The sequence below is a fragment of the Brassica napus genome, chromosome C9 (assembly GCF_020379485.1).
Source record: "Brassica napus cultivar Da-Ae chromosome C9, Da-Ae, whole genome shotgun sequence".
In the NCBI taxonomy this organism is placed as follows: domain Eukaryota; kingdom Viridiplantae; phylum Streptophyta; class Magnoliopsida; order Brassicales; family Brassicaceae; genus Brassica; species Brassica napus.
The window spans coordinates 13,088,983-13,111,249 of record NC_063452.1 but is presented as its reverse complement, the minus strand read 5'-3'; the positions used below and the strand labels follow the sequence as shown (position 1 = coordinate 13,111,249).

Genomic DNA, 22,267 nt, shown 5'->3' with positions numbered 1-22,267 from the left:
GTAATATAAGTAAAATTATTAGACTTCAACTTTCACAAAATATGTAAAATTTTCATTTATAAAATCGATGATATAGTGCTTTCATAATTTATAATCTTATTATATAAAGTTTGGTTCTTCAAAGTTTCTAAATAACATGATCGCGACATGTGTCAGTTAATTTATTAAGATTGTGACGTGTCAAAAATATGTTACAATTCTATTTTATTAGGATTTAAAAAGATTTAGGAAAAAAATTATTATTACATTATTTTGGACACTAGAAAGGGAAAATTATTACAAAAATATAGTTTATTATTCTTTTTAGGAGTTAAGAAAAGGAAAATTACTATTACATAGCCTTTTACAATTATATTTGTATGGCTCTTTTTATAATATTTTAAAAATATTTTATAGTAAATTTAATTTTTGAAAATTCTATAAACAAAGAATAATTGTAAAAAGCTATTTGAAAGTATTTTTTTCTTTTTAAAATATTTTGTATATTTTTCATCTTTAAAGATACTAAAGAAAGATATTATAAGAGAAAATATTATTTTTTTTAAAAAAAGTTTAAATAAAAAACGAATTATAAAATCCTACAAGTACAAGAAATTATTTAATAAAAATCAAATAGAAAAACTAACTATAAAATAAGTGATATGTATAAAAAGAATTGTAAGAAGTTATTTGATAGTATAGAAAATTTGATGATCAACATGATACTAAAAATTATTTAATTAAAAATGAAGTGTAAAAAATAGTATTGATATGAACCGTAAAAATCATAATTTAAAATTATTTAATAGAAACTAGAAATAATTATTTGATAGCAATAAGATTTTTCTAAAATTTTAAACAGAAGATAATTGTAAAAGTTTATATGATAATACTTTTCTTTTTCTATAATCCTAAACAAAAATATAAAAAATTATTTGATAGTTTTTCTTTTTCTTTTTAATTGTAAATTTTAACAAAAGTAAACATACCTACTTTGTAGTATTTAAAAAAAAATATTTGATGACAAGTATGATGGTAAAGCTATTAAATTATCAAAAATCAAAACTTAGGATGTTGTCGTGATTGGTATTTATGTGTTTGGTTATACGAAAATCAAACACATGTTTGATATGTAGTAGTTTATAATTCATTTTAATTAAATTTTTTTATGAAAATATATCATTAATAAATAATGAATCAAGAAAATTATTTAACATTAGATAAGCTTAATAAAACATTAAATTAGTACATAAGAAAGTGTATAATGTTGTCATTTCTTCTTGGCCTTATTTAACTTCTAAATTTCTTTTTATTTCATTATAATTATTATTTTGGGTTGGATCCGGCTTAAATTTTTACTTTTGGATGGTTTTTCTAACTCTAACAAATATTAATTGAAATTTATGTGTGAAAACGAGTTCTTAACTATAAAATAAATTTCACATAACATATGCAAAAACAATTAATTTTTAAAAAATAATAAAATGATTTTTTAATATTTTTATTAAATTAAAATATCAAATAAAGTCCGTTGCAACGCACGAACCCAAATCTAGTAGAATAATAAATCAGTATTAGAAAACTTATTTTATACAAGCTTGGAGTACTAAAAATAAAGGAAAAATACAAGAAGATGATAATTCTTAACACATTAAAACACTTGCACTAATTACTCAATTTCAACGAAAACTTTGTATTCATTTATACTTATTTTCTCTCACTCGAGACTGAATTTATTCCACTTTACACTGTCTATTATTCATATTAGTTCTTTATTTTCTGTCTAACACTTGATTCCTTGCCATCCAAAAACAAACTTATTGATCTTTTTAGATCTTTCAATACCAGCATGCATCCCCTGGGTATATATTTATTTGCAACAAACTTAGTCGATGTAAACAAGATGTAACGAATTTGGTTCTACTAGGCACATGTATTATGCTTTCGTCAATTCCCAAGAAAATAAAATATTTGGCACTAATTAGGTTTTGGGGTTTCTCCCTATAAAACGACACTACACTGGAAATTAACGTTGCAACCAACGATCTCTTACCAACGTCTATACCTTTGTTATCTATATTTCTCAACTTTTCAGCCAACAACAATGGCAAACCAACTTCAAGATCCCTTAACCTCCTCCACTAAACCAAGTCTAATCAAAGAAGAAGAAAAATTTGATGAAGAAACTGTGAGCTTGCAAGCAGAGAGTCTTGTGAACACACTTGCCTTCCCCATGGTTCTCAAAGCGGCCTTGGAGCTTGGCGTCATCGAAACAATCACAGCCGTAGATGAAGGTGTCTGGCTCTCCTCTTATGAGATTACGCTCCGTCTCCCAACCAAACCTATTAACCCAGAGGCACCGGTTTTGTTGGACCGGATGCTGATTTTACTAGCCAGTCACTCGATCTTGAAGTACCGTATGGTTGAAACCGAAGAAAACGGAAATTCCAAGAGGGTATATGCAGCTGAACCGGTTTGCAGATTTTTCTTGACCGGTGGAGACGGATCCGGTTCTCTTGCGCCTCTCTTCATGGTCAACTTAAGCGAAGTCTATTTCAAGACTTGGTAAGTACTGCTTAATTATTCACAAACAAGCCGCTAATAGTTCTTATAACTAAACCGGTTTGCAATAAAATGTTATATAAATATACATATTATAAACCATGTAACTAGTTTACAACACAAATAACAATTGATATAAAATATATTCATAGGACACATCTCAAAGATGTGATATTAGAAGGAAAGGATGCATGCGTCTCTGCTCATGGCATGAAACTTTTTGAATATATTGGTTCGGATGAAGGATTCTCAGAGAAATTTAACCGGGCAATGTCGGAAGCTTCCACGTTGACCATGAAGAAGGTTTTAGAAGTTTATAGAGGATTCGAAGATGTACACACTTTGGTGGATGTGGGAGGAGGAATTGGAACTGTTATAAGTCTAGTGATTTCCAAGTATCCACATATTAAAGGCATCAATTTCGATCTAGCCTCGGTTTTAGCACATGCTCCTCTATATCCAGGTATAACATGTAGTGATAGATCACATTAACATATGTTATATTTGTTTTGCTCAGTTTTAATATTTTGGTTATATATAGGAGTGGAACATGTTTCAGGAGACATGTTTATAGAAATTCCAAAAGGAAATGCTATTTTCATGAAAGTAAGTTCATAATATATACACTATTTTAATGGATTTTTATCATTACCACATATATATATATAGTTCCTTGGTAAACCATATATTAACTACAATAGAACTGATAAATTATTACAGTGGATACTACATGATTGGAATGACGAAGACTGTGTGAAAATTCTCAAAAACTGTTGGAGAAGTCTTTCCGAAAAAGGAAAGGTGATAATAGTCGACATGATTACACCTTTAGAACCAAAGGCCAACGACTTTTCTTCTAACGTTGTGCTCGCGAAGGACATGGTGATGTTAACACAATTATCGGGTGGTAAGGAGAAGTCTCTTTCCCAGTTCGAGACTTTGGCCTCTGATTCGGGTTTTCGTCGTTGTGAAATCATATGTCGTGCTTACTCATATTATGTTATTGAATTCCATAAATAAATTCCTGAATCTTACCAAGAAAAACTGTGAATCATCTCCGTCATGTGGCTGATGGTTTCTTTGTGGGTGTAATATAATTTGTGTGTTGGGTTGTTTTCTTTTTCATGATTGTGGATATTGTTATGTGTCAACAAGGTGCAATAAAGAAGTAGAATTCTTTAGAGAATGTGAATTTTCTGAAACTAAATGTCATAGAAATTTAGTTTGGTCAAGCTTAACAGTTGTACTAAGTTTTCTTACTTATACATAGTTCTTGCTCTGTCTACTTCATGTATCAAACTTTCTTAAACTATGTGATCTAACAAATCACATCTTGTACTTTGTTTTAAATTTTAATGAAAGCCTTTTACAAAAAAAAAAAATGTCATAGAAATTTCACTTGCAAATAAGTTTTTTTTTTATCAATATTAGGCCTCAAAACTAAAAGCTTCCAGAAACAAAGATGCAAAGAGAAAATGATTAAATAACTAGGAAGGCGTGGTTGGGATCACGATACTTTGTATCTTGCAAATGACAATCACGATAATTTGAAAACCGTTTGTGTTGGGACACGACATAGTTAAGGAACATTGTTTTTAAGTAGGTCACTAGTTCATTCAAGTCCAACTTCTTAAATATATATGTACATTAGTATATGTTACTGATATAAAAACGTTTCGGTTACTGACTCACGAACTGGTGATAGGTCTCATGGCTAAATTAAGCATTTGCAACAGATCATCGAATGTAATAACGTAAATATCTCTACTTAGTTGGATATTTAATAAAGCCATCAAAGTCCCAATCAGAACACATGATAAAATTGGTTTGATTTTTGGTCCTTTAATAAAGCCATCAAAGTAACTTGGTAGAAATTAATGTAGCATATCAATAAAACACAGATACATATTTCATTCACAATATAATAATTAGTAGAGTGTCGACCGTAGAAACTTTGGTTGTTAGCACTGTTAATATTATTTTAAATATCAAAAAAATAAAATTAATAAAAATCATAAAAACAGTAAATAAAAATGTTAACTTTTCATCATAAATATATAGTTATGAAAAATAATAATGAAAACACATATATGAAAATGAAAGTAATACAATATGGATCTAAAAAAAATATAACAATGATTAATTTATCAAACAAAGTTTATGATAAAATTGATATAAACTAGAATAAGTATTTTAGTTATTGTAGGAAAGAAAAAAATATATTTTAATAACGAAAATAAATGAAAAACTTATTTTTGTTTTTAAAGTCACGTAAGTGAGGATATAAGCATATCAAAATATGAAATGACTTTGAGAACTTTAGAACTATTAAATTTAGAAAAAAGCTTAATTGGTAAAAAATAGGATTTAGAGGCTATTTAATCCCATAAAGTCTGGACAACTCTAACCCCAATCGGACCCATAGACTCCTCCCACGGTGTTTAGACCTTTCGCCTCACATTAAGCTGAGTCGCTCCATTAATCCATGAGGTTGGGGACAAGAGAAACATTGATGGATTTTCTTCGGATATACGTATTTTATATCTATGCATAAGTGTGAAATCGAGCGTGAATTTAGTATAATTTTAAGCTAGATTATTTTTAATATTCTTTTGCTTTACCAATTTACAGGTTGCAGAAATGCCTAAAAACATGGAAAGGCAATATGACTTCTGAATCTGTAAGCGATTTTTATACTGATTATAATTAAGTAAACATAAAATAGTTGTTAACAATATTATTATAGAGAGAGGCCGATTTTCAATTCGTATTTGGCTTTGGCTACATCAGAGAATCTTGAGAGAAGCCTCTTCGAACTGCTTGTAGACCTTATATAGGTTGAGTATTTGGATTGTGTTGTTTCTTTTTAGCGTGAGCTATATCTTTTGTATGAACTATTGATTTATTTTCATTCTAACGAAATTGATAAAAAAAAACAATATTATTATTGTTGTCAGTACCGGTCCCGAGAATCTGAGATATTGATGGTCCAATACAAAATACAAAACTGAAGACCTTAACTATACATAAAAAAAAATCTCGATAAAAAATCAATTTAAAATAAATTTTTTTACAACATCTTCAAAACTATTAAAATTTGATTTTTTTGTAAAACACAATTACAATACACATTGATCTATCTAATTAACAACAATAGAAAAAAAATATACCTCTTTTTTTATGAAACATGGGCCCCATACGATTGTTTCACGTGTATGGGGTCAGGTCCAGACCTGATTGTTGGTTGTTAATACATTGTCACAGGCGACCAGAGCTTATTGAAGTATGAATTAACTATTTTCTATTTTTAATATAGTTTTTGGTACATAGTATAAAATCTCTAAACATATCATTTGGTTTTTGTTTATGTTTTGAAGGATCTCCCTCCTTACAAACTGAGTTATAGAACAAAGGACAACATAGTTGTTTTGTATGCAACGATGGATCAATGAAGTGAAGGTGAGTCTTTTTTTCCTTATTAAACTATATTTCATCTGTTCCACAAAGATAGATTTTTTTGTATTTTCATACATATTAAGAAAACACATTAAACTACCATAATAAATGTATCATTTTCTGTAATTTTCAATTTTCAATTACTTTTAACCAATAGTAATTCAATAAAGTCAATTAATTTTCTTGAAGTTTACAATTTTTCATAGAAAACACAAAAATACATTTTTGTGAAACAATTTTTTTTCTAAAAAGTATATCTTAATGGAACGGAGGGAGTATATAACAAAAATATAGAAAAGATTTAAAAATTAATGAACTTATATCAAAAAAATTAAAGTAGTCAGTTTCTTTTATTAGTAACAAATTATTATATGTCTAAACCATAAAGTTGAATTATAAATCTTATCCAAAAATAAACCACAAGGTCTAGAAACTAACTTTTAAGTCCAAATTGATTTCTGATTTCTGATGTATGAGATTGAGTATTGTTTTTCTTTTGTGGACTAGTTTGACATATTTGATTAGTTTCTTGGATTTGCGTGATCCTTCTTTCATGATTTGTAATTTGAGAGATTAAGATACTCTGAGGTGATTAATACATTTTGGGGTGTTGTTTTCTTACATATAAATTTTTTAATCTTGAAACGAATAAATATTAATTGCCTTGATCTTACAATGTAATTTTTAAGATTGACAACTCTGAATTAACTTTTAATATACATAATAAACTCAGATGCTACCTTGAATCGGATGTTAGTTGCTTTAATATTTTGATCACTCTGAGGTCACTACATAAGTAAGTATATATATATATATAATTTATTGAAAACAACATGCTAACTTTATTGATTACTAGGCTACTTCTGGACAATAATGTATCATATCTATTCGTTTCTACAACCATAAGAAAATCATATGATTTTTGCAAATTCTTTGGTTTTTGCTGTGAAGGATCTCCCTCCTGGATGTCCATACAATCTGAGTTATAGAAATCTTCTAAACAACAAACATGTTTTGTTAAAAGTTGTTGACCAAGGAACTGAACGTATGTTTTATCCTCACATAAGCAGTACTATTTTAGTATTTTTAGAGTTTGGAAGCAAAATTAACAGACTTATTTTGCTAGAGCCTATTGATAAGAAGGTCGAGGTAAGTCTTGTTTCTCACTTATCCCTTGCATAACTATCTTCAAAGCTTATATGCAACAAAACAATGTTGTGTATATTTTGTGCATCACCAAGTTGATAAAATAGTAAGAACATTGCTTAAAACACATGGTCCTATACAATATACAACATTTGTCGATATATGTGTTTATGAAAAAGAAAGTTCATGTCACTGTGTTTTTAGAAAAAGCACCCAAACTTTTGTAGTTTTGATATATACATTAGAAATGTATATCGGAAAAAAGTGTTTTACGCTTTTGACAGGAAAATATGATTTTGAGATTTTGACAGAAAAATATGATTTTGTGGGATTTTGAAAAAAAAGTGATTTACAGTTTTTGTGAATAAAATGAATGAATGATTTTGGTGGAAAAGATATTTTTGGTTATGGCGGAAAATCTATTTTACTATCTTGACGAAAATACCATTATGTGGTGAGGCGAAAAGAATATTTTCAGTTTTGGCATAAAAAATGGTTTCATATTTTTGACGAAATGTAATTTTATAAATTTGATCAAAATGTGATTTTGTAATTTTGACAAAAATACAATTTTGGAGAGAAAAAAATATGATATTATTGTTTTGACGAAAAATATAATTTTTGTTAAATACTTATTTACAGCTTAAACATTGATTTACAACTTCTTCTACCTGGATGAACAAAACAATCAACACCTTCGTCTTCCAGAATATGACCAAAACGATGTTCCTAGAAAGTTTGTAGCTCATGTTGATCAACTGGCTAAGAAAAGCTTAGAGAAACAAATCAAAATTATGTAATAATCTGGCATGGTAGAATTGATGTAAGCTTTCTAGAATGTATGAACTCTTAAATAAGAACTCTTCTTATTAATCTCTTGAGGAAACTAACTCAAAACCACAAGCTTTCAAACTCATAAAACTCACAAGTTATGCAACACCCTTGCATCTTCTTATATATATTAATCTAAACTCCTAAACTCATTAGGTATATATTATTTAGATAATCACAAACACAATAGGATTAGGTAGCTTGCTTCTTAAGCTTTCTTCAAACTTATCCCAACATTCTCCCGCTTAAGCTCGAAGCTCTCATTCTCTAGTTCCTTCATGCCAATAAAATCTCTCATCTCCTTGAACTTTATTCTTCCTAATGCCTTTGTTAAGATATCATCCTTTTGTTTCTCTCCAGCCACATACTCGACTCCAACTTGACCATTTTCTACACACTCTCTTATAAAATGGTATCTCTTATGTATATGCTTACTCCTTCCATGGAAGACCGGATTTCTTGTCAATGCAATTGCAGATTGGTTATCAATTCGTCACTCTTTCGCTTGGTTGACCCGTGATCTCACATAACAAATCTTGTAACCAAATGGCTTGTCTTGCGGCCTCTGTTCCTGCCATGAACTCAGTCTCGCAGGAAGACAACGCAACCGTGTCTTGCTTTTGTGAACACCAAGTGATCGGACTGTCTCCTAGGTAGAAGATATGACCTGCCGTGCTTCTCCCATCATCTGGATCAGACACATAACTGCTGTCGCTGTAGCCTATAAGTCTTGGTACTTTTGATGTTGCTCGCTCAAAGGTTAGGCCATATGAAAGACTTCCACGCAGGTATCTCAATATCTGTTTCATAGCAGCTCCATATGACTCTCTCGGGATTTGCATATAGCGTGATAGAACTCCCACACTGAGGGATAGATCGGGTCGCGTATGAAGGAGATAACGTAGGCACCCTATGTTCCTCCTGAATCGTGTTGCATCAATTTCTCCTTCGTGCTCTGCTTTTGATAACTTCAATCCTTGTTCCACTGGAGTTTGAACAGGATTACACTTCTCCATTCCATCTTCTTCCAATATCCTGGATGCATAACTCTTATGTACCAATGAGATTATGTTCTCATGTTGACAGACTTCTATACCAAGGTAGTAAGTGAGTTTACCTAAATCGCTCATGTCGAACTTGGTTGCCATATTTTTCTTAAATTCTCTGATGATATTAACCTCTGTGCCGGTCACGAACAGATCGTCTACATAGACTGCAACAACTAGTAGCTCACCGTTTACTGTCTTATGATAAACCGAGGGTTCCTTAGAACACTTCTTGAATTGAAGTTCGCATAGAATCTGATTCAGCTTATTATTCCAAGCTCGTGGTGCCTGTCTCAATCCGTATAGCGCTTTGTTAAGTTTATACACCTTTCCTTCTTCTCCTTTCTTCTCGTATCCCTCGGGTTGCATAACATAAACAATTTCTTTTAACTCTCTGTGCAAGAAGGTTGTTTTAACATCTAAGTGATGAACTTCCCACCCGTTTGTCGCAGCTAGATTCACAAGTTGTCTTATTGTCTCAAGACGTGCTACTGAGGCAAAGACCTCGTCAAAATCGATCCCATGGCATTGCACATATCCTTCGGCTACCAGCCTTGATTTGTACTTGTTAATGCTACCGTCTGAGTTCCGTTTAATCTTGAAGACCCACTTTAGACCAATTGGCTTTGCTCTGTATGCTAGATTAACTAAAACCCACGTTTTATTCTTCTCGGTGGAGTGTATTTCTTCTTCACATGCTCGTATCCACTCTTTCGAATCTTTGGCTTCACTGAAACTTCGTGGCTCATTATTTAGAAACATCGGTACTTCTTTGCTAAGTTCTTCAGCAAGCAGCACGTAGTCGTCTAGATACTTTGGTCTCGTATGTTGTCTCTCTGACCTTCTCAGCACTTGCGTTTGTTCTTCTATCATGTCTTCTTGATCATCGTGGTATGTATCCTCGAGTGGTTGTGTGATTGATGCTTCATTGATGTCTTGCTCCAGACATAGTTGTTTATCTTTGTTAACTTGATCATCAATCCCATGATTCCTATATTCTCCGAGTGTTACCACAAAGCTATCGATGTTCTGTTCTTCCTCCTTATTCGTACTCCAATTCCACCCTCTAGTCTCGTCAAATACGACATCTCTGTTGACCACTATCTTACGGGTTTGTGGATCAAGCAGTCGATATGCCTTTGATCCAGGCTCCGTTCCTAGATATACTAGCATACGTGCTCGATCGTCAAGTTTCTTTAGGACTATTCCATCGATCTTTGCATAAGCTATGCACTCGAACACTCTCAAGTGTTCAATATTTGGTTTCTTACCACGAAAGCCTTCATACGACGTATTTTCCTTCAATGCTTGGGTAGCTACACGATTAAGAAGATATGTCGAATGCCGTATGGCTTCTCCCCAAAGATAGTTTGGCATATGTATGTGCTTTAGAATACTTCTTACCATCTCCATCATTGTTCTGTTTCTCCGTTCCACAACTCCGTTCTGTTGCGGTGTGTATGGAGCTGTTAGATGCCTCTTGATGCCATAGCTTTCACAGAACGTATTTAACTCCTTAGACACGAACTCTCCTCCCCGGTCCGTTCTGAAAGTTCCTATCTTCTTTCCCGTTTGCTTTTCTACTACAGCTTTGAACTTCTGAAATTTCATGAACGCTTCATCTTTTGTTTTTAACAGCATTGTCCACATGTATCTGGTATTGTCGTTGATGACTACAAAGACATATCTATTACCAGTGGGCGTTCTTGGTGTTATGGGCCCGCACAAGTCTCTGTGAAGTAGTTCTAGTACGCCGCTTGCTCGATATGTGGTATCTTTAGGGAATGAATGTCTTGCTTGCTTGCCAAGTAAACAAGATCCACCCACTTCTTTTTCGATGTTCAAGCTTGGGATGCCGAATACAAGTTCCTTCTGTATCATTCCTTTCAGGGACTTGAAGTTTATGTGCCCTAACCAGGCATGCCAACGTTTTGATTCTGTTGTTGAAGATAGATATAGACGAGCATTACTCCGTATTCCCATTTGAACCTTGTATAATCTGTTCCTTGATCGCTTTGCTTTGACAAGTAATTTTCCGTGATGATCATGCATTGTTAGCTCTTCTCCTCTTAGTCTTATATCACAACCAGCTTCTGTAGCTTAACCTAAGCTTATAATATTACTCTTCAAATCCGGAATGAAGTAAACATCTGTCATTTTTCTTGCTTCTCCATTCATATCCGTGAATGATATTGTTCTCTTGCCTTTTATATCTATTCTCGAGTCATCCCCAAATCTTACTTTTCCGGTAATAGTATTATCAACGTAAGAGAAGTATCGTCGATCTCCAGTCATATGGTTGCTTGCTCCGTTATCAAGATACCATATATTTTCTCCTCCAGAATTTGTTTCATACTTCTCGGGTAGAACGTTCTTTTCATTCAAAAAGACTACCTCATGCATTATAAGCTCGTCAGCCTCGTGTGTTTCAGTGTTGTCGGTTTCTTGAGCTTCCTGCAACTTGAGAAGGAGTTCAGGACATTGGGCTACAAAGTGTCCAACTTTATCACATTGGAAACATGTTATCTTCGACGCATCTCTTTCAGAGTGACCCCTTCCTCCATTGTATCCTCCTCCATTGTAACCTCTTCCTCCATTGTACCGACCACAGCCTCTCCCTCTGTAGTAGGAACGGCCTCCTCTACCTCTTCCTCTATAAGAATCTCCATAGTAGTTGTTTTCTTGTGAACCACGGTTTGATTGATCTTGTGATGAACGATTTATTTGAATGTTTTGTCCATCGTTAGACGCATACATCAGCTTTGTTTGATCTTCTTCACCGTTTTCGCCATCAAATATCCTCTCTTCGTATGCTTTTAAACGCCCAATAATGTCTTCGAAGTTTGTTGTGTTGAGATCCAGGACTTGTTCAAGCGAAACAACAATATGTATGTATTTCTTTTGAGGTAGACTTGAGAGAAACTTCTTCACAAACTTTGTTTCTTCGATATTAACTCCCAGCGCGGATGACTTAGACGCAAGTTCTGATAACTTTCCTCCGAAGTCATCAATACTCTCTGTTTCTTTCATATTTAGTCTGTCGAATTCAGTCATTAACGTCTGTAGTCTAGCTTCTCTCACTCGCTCAGCTCCCACGTATCTCGCTTTGATGGCATCCCATACTTGTTTAGCTTTTTCAAGCTCTCCTACTTGAAGGATTAGAGATTCTGGTATTGATTGAAACAACAAAGCTAGAGCTTGGTCGTTTTTATCAATGCCCGCGGTTTCAACTTCTATTGCTTCCCAGACTTTGTGTACCCTTAGTGTAATCTTCATCCTCATAGCCCACACTGTATAGTTCGTCGAGGTAAGCATAGGACACTTGATTGTAGAAGAACCCCCTCCTTCCTTTATCTTACCAATCGCTGGTACGATATCACTCATGATCTCTGTTTTGCTCTGATACCAAATGTATAAACTCACAAATAAGAACTCTTCTTATTAATCTCTTGAGAAAACTAACTCAAAACCTCAAGCTCTCAAACTCATAAAACTCACAAGTTATGCAACACCCTTGAATCTCCTTATATATTAATCTAAACTCCTAAACTCATTAGGTATATATTATTTAGATAATCACAAACACAATAGGATTAGGTAGCTTGTTGGGATAAGCTTGAAGATAATCACAAACACAATAGGATTAGGTAGCTTGCTTCTTAAGCTTATCCCAACAAGCTTGTATTAACAATAACGACAAAGTTGAAACAAAAAATGATGATTCAACATTCTTTTATGAGAATGAACTTGATTAGTTAAACAAGTTTAGTGGTTTACTATTATGAGTTCATTATTTTTGTTCAGCTACACCGTGGAGTCACTTATCCTCCCCTTATAGAGAGGAGAGTGAATGGATAAAGAAAAATTAACCGGGTGAAAACATAGTTGGTAAGGAAACAAAATAGTTAGGTGAAGAGAAAAAACTCAAAAAGGTAATCATATTGTTACTAGTCAAAATGGAAGCACCGTAGCCTAATGGATAAGGTTTAAAGGGTTCGAACCCCAGACTATGCAATTTCTTGTAGATTACAGATTTACAAGAAATCTTCAACATGATGCAAGTAAATCTAGTCAGGAAGGAATCTTCATAGTACGGCTCAGATGCAGTTAGGCGTAGATCTTCATAAGGCAGATAGTATTATCGATTCTCGAATCGTCTATGTAATTTTCTCATAAATGTAATGTCATAATAAATCAGCGTTATAAAAAAAAATATTGTTACTAGTCACTAGTTCGACGCAGAACTAGCTAATTTTGAATAACAAAAACAACAGAACTAGGGGACTTCGAAAGCACCAAACGAACAACAAAAGCAGAACAGAAGTTGAACTTCGAACACACCAAAACGAACAAGGCAAATGGTAAAACTAGTACAAGTCTGGATACATAGCTAGACTCGGTCGTCTCACCACCATGCATGATTAGGCAGTAGATACCTCATGTGTCAGCCTGATGATATCAATAAAAAACAACCAACATTCATCAAGTGAAAACCACATTTTAATATATGTATATAAGAGCAAGAACCATCTAAAACCAACACAAAAAGGAAAAGACAACAAAGTAAAGAAAGATACATCTAAAATAGAACCACACAACAAAGTAAAGAAGACCTTTTTATAGATAGGCATTTCATATACCTGACTTTCTTGACGTCTTCTTTCTCAGCAGGTCAATGGAGTGAACTGCCAAAACAATGAAAATAAGTAGAGCGCAGTATTATAACAAGTAGAAAAGGATGCACAACGCAACCCATTCATGACATTGCTGTAGACTAATGATTGATTCAAAAGCTGAATTAATTAATAGTATCTTTCTTCTCGGGTTTCAGTTCACAGGAGTGGTACTTGTTTGAGGTATAACAGAAATAGCAGACCATAGCTTGGAAGTCTTTTGGCTGATCATCTGGAGGCTCTTTAGCTCTAAAGGTAATGTAAAAGATATGGGCAGCAGTACCGGTCGGGTGAGTATTGGCTTTGATAACCTCGACAAATTCATAACCTTTACCCTGTGAAACAAAAGGGTTTAAAAACATTCATAGAATTTTTTTAAAAGAAAAGCACAATACAAAACATATTCAGACCATTCTTTCATTATAAAGCCCAAGGGAATCCCGAGAGAGTCTATCTATTACTCCTCTCACTACAAGAAAACTGCGCGATACCGATGGACAAATCCGTCATAATCTCGTCGGGAAAGCCGCATACCGATGGAATACCGACGAAAAATGTCCGTCGGTATCATCTCGTCGGTATACAGATATTCGTCGGAAATTTGTCGGTAAATACCGACGAACATATTTCGTCGGCAAATACCGACGAAAGTATTCCGTCGGTTTTTATCTAAAATTTCCGACGATACGTATCCGTCGGTATTTATAGAGAATACCGACGACGAGAATTCGTCGGAATTTAAAAAAAACCGACAAAGGGTGTTCATCGGAATATTCAGAAAATGCCGACGAAAAGATTCCGTCGGTAATTGAAAATAAAACCGACGACTTTATTCCGTCGGAATATCATGAATATACCGATGGATCTTAGTCGTCGGAAAAATGTAGAAATTCCGACGGATAACTCTATCCGTCGGTATTCCTTTTTTAATTAAAAAAATAATTTTTATAATTCTTAATTTAATTTCATGAAAAAAATTGATAATTTCTTAAAAACATTATAGATATATAAATTCAACATTATTATACATTAAAGTTATAAAAAGTAATAAAAAGTTTTTGAAAATTAAAAAACAACTAAAAGTCTTCACCGAATCGGGTCCTAAACTTCTGCAACAAGGTCTGGGTGAGAACATTGTTTTCCTCCATAGTCATTCGGTTTTGCTGGAGCTCAACCCGGATTTCAGCATTGTCTTGCTTCAGGAACTCAATCTCCGTATCCTTGGTCTTAATCTGCTCCATAAGCTCATCAACGAGTGGATAGTGAGCTGAAGAAGAAGAAGAAGCCCCTCCGGTCGAACGAGCCAATCCAACATAACGGCCCTTTTTCTTTGGAACAGCCTGAATGAGAAATAACAAATACATATCACACACATACGCACGCACACACACATATCACACATACATAGCAAAAATAAATTAGAATGTACCTCGAGAACAAGGTTGTTGAGTTGCTCTACGGTTAAGGAGTTGGAAGATGCAGAATCGCCTTCTTCACACATAGAAGCTTGAGTCGCGAGGAGATCCACTTTTCGATTTTCCACGACCTGGATTACGCCCTTAATAAGTCCATCCTGAATCTCCCCAGTCTTCTTGTTGGTATAGGCGTTCTTCATCAGGGTAAAATCATCTACGGGAACTCCACCGTTTTCCTTCATCTAAAAACAATATATTTAGTATCACATATTTAAAAATGAATAAGAAAATCAGATTAGAAACTTACTAGCTGAAGTGCTCGGGTCTGTAAACTTGTTGCCCCTAAGTTGTGGACAAACATCCCTTTCCCGCCACGCCCGCTACACCGATTTTGCGAGTTGATTGTCGACAAAGACTTTGTCTCATCTTTCGTCCAATGAGCACACAAATCCCGCCAAACGTCTGGGTTGATGTGCTTTGGGACCTCGCCAACATCGAATTTTTGCTTCCACTCATTGATCCGCTTGGTGTAGTGCGAAGCTGCTTTGCGGCGGAAAACAATTTTCACTTGTTCTGTAATCCCTGATTCCCAAGTGAACTCTTGCTGCAAAATAAATACAAATTTTTTTTTAGAAAGTTACAATTGTAGAAATTTTTTTTATAATATTAAAAATTTTCTTCTTTTGCAGTTGCATCCAGTCGATATATGGGAATAGGACCTTTACCGTGCTCATCAACATGAAGTTCGGGACGAGCACAAATATCAACCAAATCCAGTCTTGACTTCAAGTTATCCTTTGTCTTGCCTTGGACATCAAGGATGGTGTTCATCAAATTGTCGAAAAAGTTCTTCTCAATATGCATGACATCTAAACAGTGCCGCAACAAATGAGTCTCCCAATAGGGCAAATCCCAGAAGATACTTTTCTTATGCCAATTATGATTTTCCCCTACACCATAAATCGGTTCATGTCCGTTTCCACCCACGTCTGGCGTTCTATCTGCACCAAAATCTCTTAATTGTTCCTTCAACTTTTTGCCACTTACTTCTTCAGGTGGACTGTCAAACACCCTCTTGTTCTTTGTAAACAATGTCTTACTCTTACGATATGGATGATCGTGTGGTAGAAATCTCCTGTGACAGTCAAACCAACACGTTTTCCGACCATTTTTTAGTTGGAAAGCATCTGTGTTGTCTTGGCAATAAGGACATGATAGCCTCCCATGTGTGGTCCATCCAGATAACATACCATATGCTGGAAAATCACTTATTGTCCACATAAGTACTGCTCGCATCTGAAAATTCTCTTTCCGCGAAACATCGTATGTATGAACACCGTGCTCCCATAATAATTGCAGCTCATATATCAATGGCTGAAGAAATACATCCAGTGATCTCTTAGGATGATCTGGCCCGGGAACGAGAATTGAGAGGAACAAAAACTCCCGTCGCATACACAAATGTGGTGGTAAGTTGTAAGGTGTCAAGATTACCGGCCACAATGAATATTGTCTTCCATGCTTTCCAAATGGGCTGAAACCATCTGTGCATAATGCAAGATACACATTTCTTACCTCAGATGCAAATTCTGGATATGTTGATTGAAAATGCTTCCACGCCTCTGCATCGGAAGGATGTGTTATCTCACCATTTGTTAAGTGCTCTGCATGCCATCTCATTGGTTCTGCTGTTCGTTCAGACTGATATAACCTCTTTAATCTTTCAGTCAACGGCAAATACCACATTCGTTTGTATGGCACCGGAACTCTTCCACTCGTATCCTGATAACGAGGTTTCCGACAGAATTTACAATTCTCCCTGTTCTCATCTGCTCTCCAGTAAATCATGCAGTTATCGATGCATACATCTATCACCTGATATGGTAAGCCAAGACCAGCGACCAATTTTTGTACCTCATAATATGAGCCAGGTGCAAGATTATCTTCTGGTAGAACATCTCTAACAAAATCTGCAATCGCATCCACACATTCTTCAGCCAAATTATAGTCAGTCTTTAGCGCCATCAATCGACTTGCGGATGATAAAGGTGAATGCCCATCTTTACATCCTTGATACAATGGCTGCTTAGCTGCATCTAACATTTCAAAAAATCTTCTCGCTTCTAGATTGGGTTGTTCTCGTTCTCCTTCCTCTTCACATGGGAAATTTTCTAAATTGGGTTGTTCTTGTCTATCTCCTTCCTCTTCACCCGACGGTAAATTTTCTCCATATGCATCATATACCATCTGAACAGTCCCTACCCCAAAATCTACATTTGTGGTAGGTTCATCTAACCTATCGGCAGTTTGAGGTTCGCTACTACTACCATACTCAAATCTTTCTCCATGAAGATACCAAATCTTATAACCACGTGTAAATCCTTTCAAATATAAATGACTCCATACTTCCATTTTTTTGACACGGATATTATTCTTACAAGTAGAACATGGACATAATAAATACTTACTTGTTCTTGCTTCCGGTTGACTTTGAACCACCCCCATGAATTCTTGAATACCACGTGTGTATTCCTCCGTAAGTAAATTTGTATTTGGATCCATATGAGGTTGATCTAACCAAGAACGGAAATTATAAGGAGTACCCATAATTTATATTGTTTTGTTGTGATTTGAATGAATGAAGGAGAGGTCGTATTTATAATGAATTTGGAAAACTTCCCGACGGCAAATATTCGTCGGTATTCCGTCGGGAATAATAACGGCTAAATTAACGTACAAAACCCGTCGGTGTTCCGTCGGTAATTTAAACGGATACTAACGGCTACATAATTCGTCGGTATTTCGTCGGGAAGTGCAACGGCTGCAAATTCGTCGGTATTCCATCGGGAAGTGAAAGGGTGTTCAATCCGTCGGTAATCCGTCGGAATATACCGACGGAATTCTGACCGAGTTCCAAAATTGTCGGTACTGCGTCGGTATTTCGTCGGTATGTGTCAACTTTTTGCAACGGTCATATTTTTGTCAGTTTTTTGTCGGTTTTCTGTCGGGATCGTATGACCAAATACCGACGAAATTAGTCTGTCAGTATTTTCCGACGCAGTTCCGACGAATTTGCCGAAATAGATTTCCGACAAATTTTCGTCGGAATTCCGTTGGAAAATCCTGACCGATTTTTTTCGGTCGGTTTTTCCGTCGGTATTATCCGTGTTTTCTTGTAGTGTCTGGTGGTGTCTGTATCCTTGAAATAGTAGTTCTCATCGAAATCAACTGGTACGTAATTAAAAACGCAGCTGAACTCCTCAAAGTTGATGTCAAAACCCTAATTATAATCACAAGATTAGTTTCCTTAGACAAAAGGCCCTATAATTAGATGAAAATCAAACAAACCTGGCTATTCTCGACTTGTTCTTCAAACAGGCGCTCCTCTTCTTCCGGCGTGAGAAAAGGTCCTTGATCCTCACGTCGTCTTATGCACGGAAGAAAGCAGCACTTTTCCTCAGGCTCAGAACCAGGGCCGGTCCGGACTAACGTGGTGCCTAAAGGGAATCCAAAAAATAATGCACCATATATGTGACAAATATTTTTTTCTCGCTGATCAACTTTGAATAACCACGTTTTAGATAGTTTGTATTCCATCGACAGTTGCACAAAAAAAAATATTCCATTGACAATTCATTTAATTGATTCTTAATTCTAAGAATAAGAAGAAGAACATAAATTGTATAATATAGCAATACATATGATAAAAGGTTAACATTAACACTAATTTCATTTTGAGAAATGTCTCAGAGAATATTAGAACCCAATTTACGATATTTTGTATTATCATATAATATAAATTTTCATTCAATATAAAAATTTACAAAAAATGAAGAAATGGAGAAAACGTGAACATGGAAGATTGGGGGGGGGGGAGTCAAGAAAAAAAAAATATCCCCACAAAAAAAATAATCAAGATTTAATTAGTTAAATAATTTATTACTAATATATACCATTTAATACAGTGTTGTAGTAAAAGAAACTAATAAGTTGTTAGAAAAGGTAACCAATTTGTTCATGTCAAATTGACTAAAAGTCTTGGTTTTATAGAACTCAAACCACTAAGCTAATGTGACTTTACAAAGTCTTTTCGCCCCTTATTTTATATAAAGCTATGGCGCCTAAAGCCACTGCTTTAGGTGTTTTACCCCAGGGCCGGCACTGCTCAGAACCAGGCTCGTATCGCATGAACCAGGTGCTCCCCACTCATTAGTCCAATCTGAGACCGGAAAATGGTAGGTAAGGACTTCGGTTACTCTTTACATCCTTAAGTTCAGAGTTGGATACGTACCTGCCTACCTGGCCCGCCCGCCTTGGATTCTTGCGTTTTTTTTTAACCAGACAAAACACCAACCATTTCTTTCATACACCTACAATTGTACTGCAGTCCTTGAAAATTTGTTTTATTCAATTTTGGTCAATAATCAGTAAAAATTAACGCTAAATGCTTCCAAGATTTTACACATATAACTGAAAACAAAGTAATTTAAAATGTGATAAATAATCATACCGATTATTTTTAAAATAAAAATTGAGTATTTCCAAACTATTGTCTCTCAAAAATCAAATAAAAAGACTTAATTAATACCCCTAAGTAAATATGTTAAATCTTAATTTTAATTAAATATTTAAATATCAAAATTTTCATTTACATTTATAATAATAAAATTTGATGCTAAATGCTTCTTACACAAATAATGTTTTCTTAAAAACTAGTAAAATATACTAAAATGTTTTATTAAGTTTTACTTAGATGTCAAAATTTCAAAAACTGTCTTAAATTAATATCACTAATTAAAATATGTTGAATTATTGTTAATCCACTCCATCCTATTATCAAATACCCCTCTGTTTCATTTTAAGTGGTATTTAAAAAATTGGTTGCAAATAAGTAATGCTTTCATTATTTTAGATAAAATTTAATGATATTTTATATTTGTGACCAATTATGTAATACTTCATCTTTTTTAATTGGTTGGATTTATTTTATTTAATGATAGTTTTATGTAAACAATATAAACTTTATAGAATTGTGTACCTTCTTAATATGTGTACATTTGCTTTAGACACCACTTGAAATTTTCAAGATACAGTAAAAATGTTTTAAATAATAATATTCCAATAGTTGGGATGTGCTCTCCTCACTTGAATTTGTCATAATATAATATCCCTGAGGAAAGACATCTAAGACTATCAATGTCATTTATGTTTTTTAAGTTTTGGAATATATTTTTAAGTTTGATCCAGATTTATATTTTCAACAACAAAGACTATTGTTAATTACTCTAATATAAAGGAAAATAGAAGGGAAAAAACAGCTGGCACATTGTTTCACGACAGCTAAATCCGGAAATGAAAAGGACAAATTTGATTTCTTTCTTAAAAATCCAACCAATCAGACAAAAGCCTCACATCTCTTTATTGGGATCTGAATCTTTCACATTTTCTCTGACAATTAAACGGGAAAAAAAACAAAGCAGAAGAGAAAGAAGAAAAAAAGAGAGACGAAAAATGCCTCATGGAACTCTTGAAGTTGTTCTTGTCAGCGCCAAAGGTCTTGAAGACACAGATTTTCTGAGTAAGATCTGATCTGATAATTTTTACAAAAAAAAAGATCTGATCTGATATTTTTTGTTACAACCCTAACTCTAGTTTTGTTGATGGGGTTTGTCTGAATGAAACGTGTTAAATCTGCGAATGTGTATATGTGCACGTGTTTTAATTAGTGGAAGATCTAAAATCTTGATGAATCCGTTTTATTCATGTTTGATCACAAATTAACATTCTTGATCTTCTGCTAATCATTGTCTTCTTATGATCTCTAATTGATGGTTATGGACATGTAAACCTGGTTTATTTCTTCTCAAGAATCAGATCAAAGATGTTAGATCGGTTGCATATTATTTGTTGACTGATTGGTGATGGCTTTATTAACAGATAGCATGGATCCTTATGTGCAATTCACTTGTCGGACTCAAGATCAGAAGAGCAACATTGCATCAGGTACAAGTTCTCTCGATCAAGATCCTTTTGTGTTTCAAGACTTGAAGACGAAAATAATCATGAATCTTTTTGTTTGCAGGACAAGGCACGACTCCAGAATGGAATGAGACATTTATCTTCAATGTCTCTGAAGGAACAACAGAGCTAAAAGCCAAAATCTTTGACAAAGATGTTGGCACAGAGGATGATCCCGTTGGTGAAGCAACGTAAGATCTTCATAATAACCATAATCAAGTTAAGAAGAAAATTGGTTTTGGAATTTAATTAATTAAGGAGATATATGTTGTTTTGAAACAATGCAGCATTCCATTGGAGCCGGTCTTCTTGGAAGGAGATATCCCACCAAGTGCATACAATGTGGTGAAAGATGGAGAGTTCAAAGGCGAGATCTGGATCGCACTATCCTTCAAACCTTCGGTATAAACACTAAAACATTATCTTGCAACACTCTTGATTAGGTTTTTAAATGGTGTTTAAGTTTGTGACGCTGAAGAACAATGTGTGTTATTTGTTAGGAAAACCGAAGCAGGGGGGTTGAAGAGGAGTCTTATGGAGGCTGGAAAAACTCTGAGGCATCTTACTAAAGAGATTAACACCAATGTGTGGTGTTACTGTTTCATTTGAGTCTTGGAAAATAAACTGTTGAGTTTCCATTTTCAAAGACTGTTTTGTTCAGAGAGTTTCTTCTTATTACTATTGCTCTTGTGTTCAATTTGGATTTTATGATTTAAAACTCCTGAGATTTTGATTCTTTTGTCAAGTACTTGATTCAGTCTTGTTTCAATGTTCGGATATGACAAGAAGTAAACTTAAAAATGACTATCCCTGCAGATTTGGTTAATTCGAGTAGGATATTTCTGGTTTTGGATAGTCGAGTTTGGCCATAATCCCACCGAAATAAACCAAACAAATTGGTTCGGTTTTGATTGAGTTTTCGCTTAATTTCTGTTTTAATTTTATTTCCAAAACTAACCGATTTTTTGGTCAGTTAGATTTTGGTACAATTTAAAACTGTGACAATTTTGGTTAAATTCAAATAGTACTTATTTTCAGCTACTTTAATTAATTTGGTTTGGTTATTCGGTTAGTTTCAGAAAACTCAGTTTATTTATCTATACTATTAAAGCAGAATCCCTAATATGATTCTACCATTGGT

At 34.1% G+C, this 22,267-nt stretch overlaps 3 protein-coding genes across 5 annotated transcripts; 2 read left to right on the top strand and 1 right to left on the bottom strand.

Annotated features, from left to right (window-relative positions):
* Window positions 1-1,999: 1,999 nt before the first annotated feature.
* Window positions 2,000-3,727, top strand: LOC106356577 (indole glucosinolate O-methyltransferase 4). The gene is made up of 4 exons (XM_013796310.3): window positions 2,000-2,544; window positions 2,694-3,004; window positions 3,083-3,147; window positions 3,262-3,727. Exons 1-4 carry the CDS (start codon window positions 2,084-2,086, stop codon window positions 3,559-3,561), a joined length of 1,137 nt encoding a protein of 378 aa, XP_013651764.1. The 5' UTR covers window positions 2,000-2,083; the 3' UTR covers window positions 3,562-3,727.
* Window positions 3,728-9,938: 6,211 nt separating this feature from the next.
* Window positions 9,939-20,233, bottom strand: LOC106355391. 3 transcript variants are annotated; one of them, XR_007329330.1, is made up of 3 exons: window positions 15,416-18,543; window positions 15,123-15,350; window positions 9,939-15,033 (listed from the first exon to the last, which is right to left on the bottom strand). XR_007329330.1 is itself a non-coding variant. In XM_048770025.1 (3 exons), exon 3 carries the CDS (start codon window positions 12,402-12,404, stop codon window positions 11,121-11,123), a length of 1,284 nt encoding a protein of 427 aa, XP_048625982.1. In that variant the 5' UTR covers window positions 12,405-15,033; window positions 15,123-15,350; window positions 15,416-20,233; the 3' UTR covers window positions 9,939-11,120. The 3 variants fall into 3 exon arrangements, 2 of the variants coding, with proteins under 2 accessions (XP_048625982.1, XP_048625983.1); XM_048770025.1 differs by having other exon boundaries at window positions 15,416-20,233; XM_048770026.1 differs by having other exon boundaries at window positions 15,416-18,998.
* A 212-nt stretch (window positions 20,234-20,445) lies between these two features.
* Window positions 20,446-21,862, top strand: LOC106356576 (16 kDa phloem protein 2). The gene is made up of 5 exons (XM_013796309.3): window positions 20,446-20,686; window positions 21,046-21,111; window positions 21,191-21,317; window positions 21,414-21,528; window positions 21,627-21,862. Exons 1-5 carry the CDS (start codon window positions 20,461-20,463, stop codon window positions 21,693-21,695), a joined length of 603 nt encoding a protein of 200 aa, XP_013651763.2. The 5' UTR covers window positions 20,446-20,460; the 3' UTR covers window positions 21,696-21,862.
* Window positions 21,863-22,267: the final 405 nt, after the last annotated feature.

Coding starts and splice junctions, on each gene's coding strand:
- LOC106356577 (XM_013796310.3), top strand. CDS start 2,084: ATGGCAAACCAACTTCAAGATCCCTTAACCTCCTCCACTAAACCAAGT. Junction 3,005..3,082: donor ACATGCTCCTCTATATCCAG/GTATAACATGTA, acceptor GGTTATATATAG/GAGTGGAACATGTTTCAGGA. Junction 3,148..3,261: donor GAAATGCTATTTTCATGAAA/GTAAGTTCATAA, acceptor AAATTATTACAG/TGGATACTACATGATTGGAA.
- LOC106355391 (XM_048770025.1), bottom strand. CDS start 12,404: ATGAGTGATATCGTACCAGCGATTGGTAAGATAAAGGAAGGAGGGGGT.
- LOC106356576 (XM_013796309.3), top strand. CDS start 20,461: ATGAAAAGGACAAATTTGATTTCTTTCTTAAAAATCCAACCAATCAGA. Junction 20,687..21,045: donor TGAAGACACAGATTTTCTGA/GTAAGATCTGAT, acceptor CTTTATTAACAG/ATAGCATGGATCCTTATGTG. Junction 21,112..21,190: donor GAAGAGCAACATTGCATCAG/GTACAAGTTCTC, acceptor TTTTGTTTGCAG/GACAAGGCACGACTCCAGAA.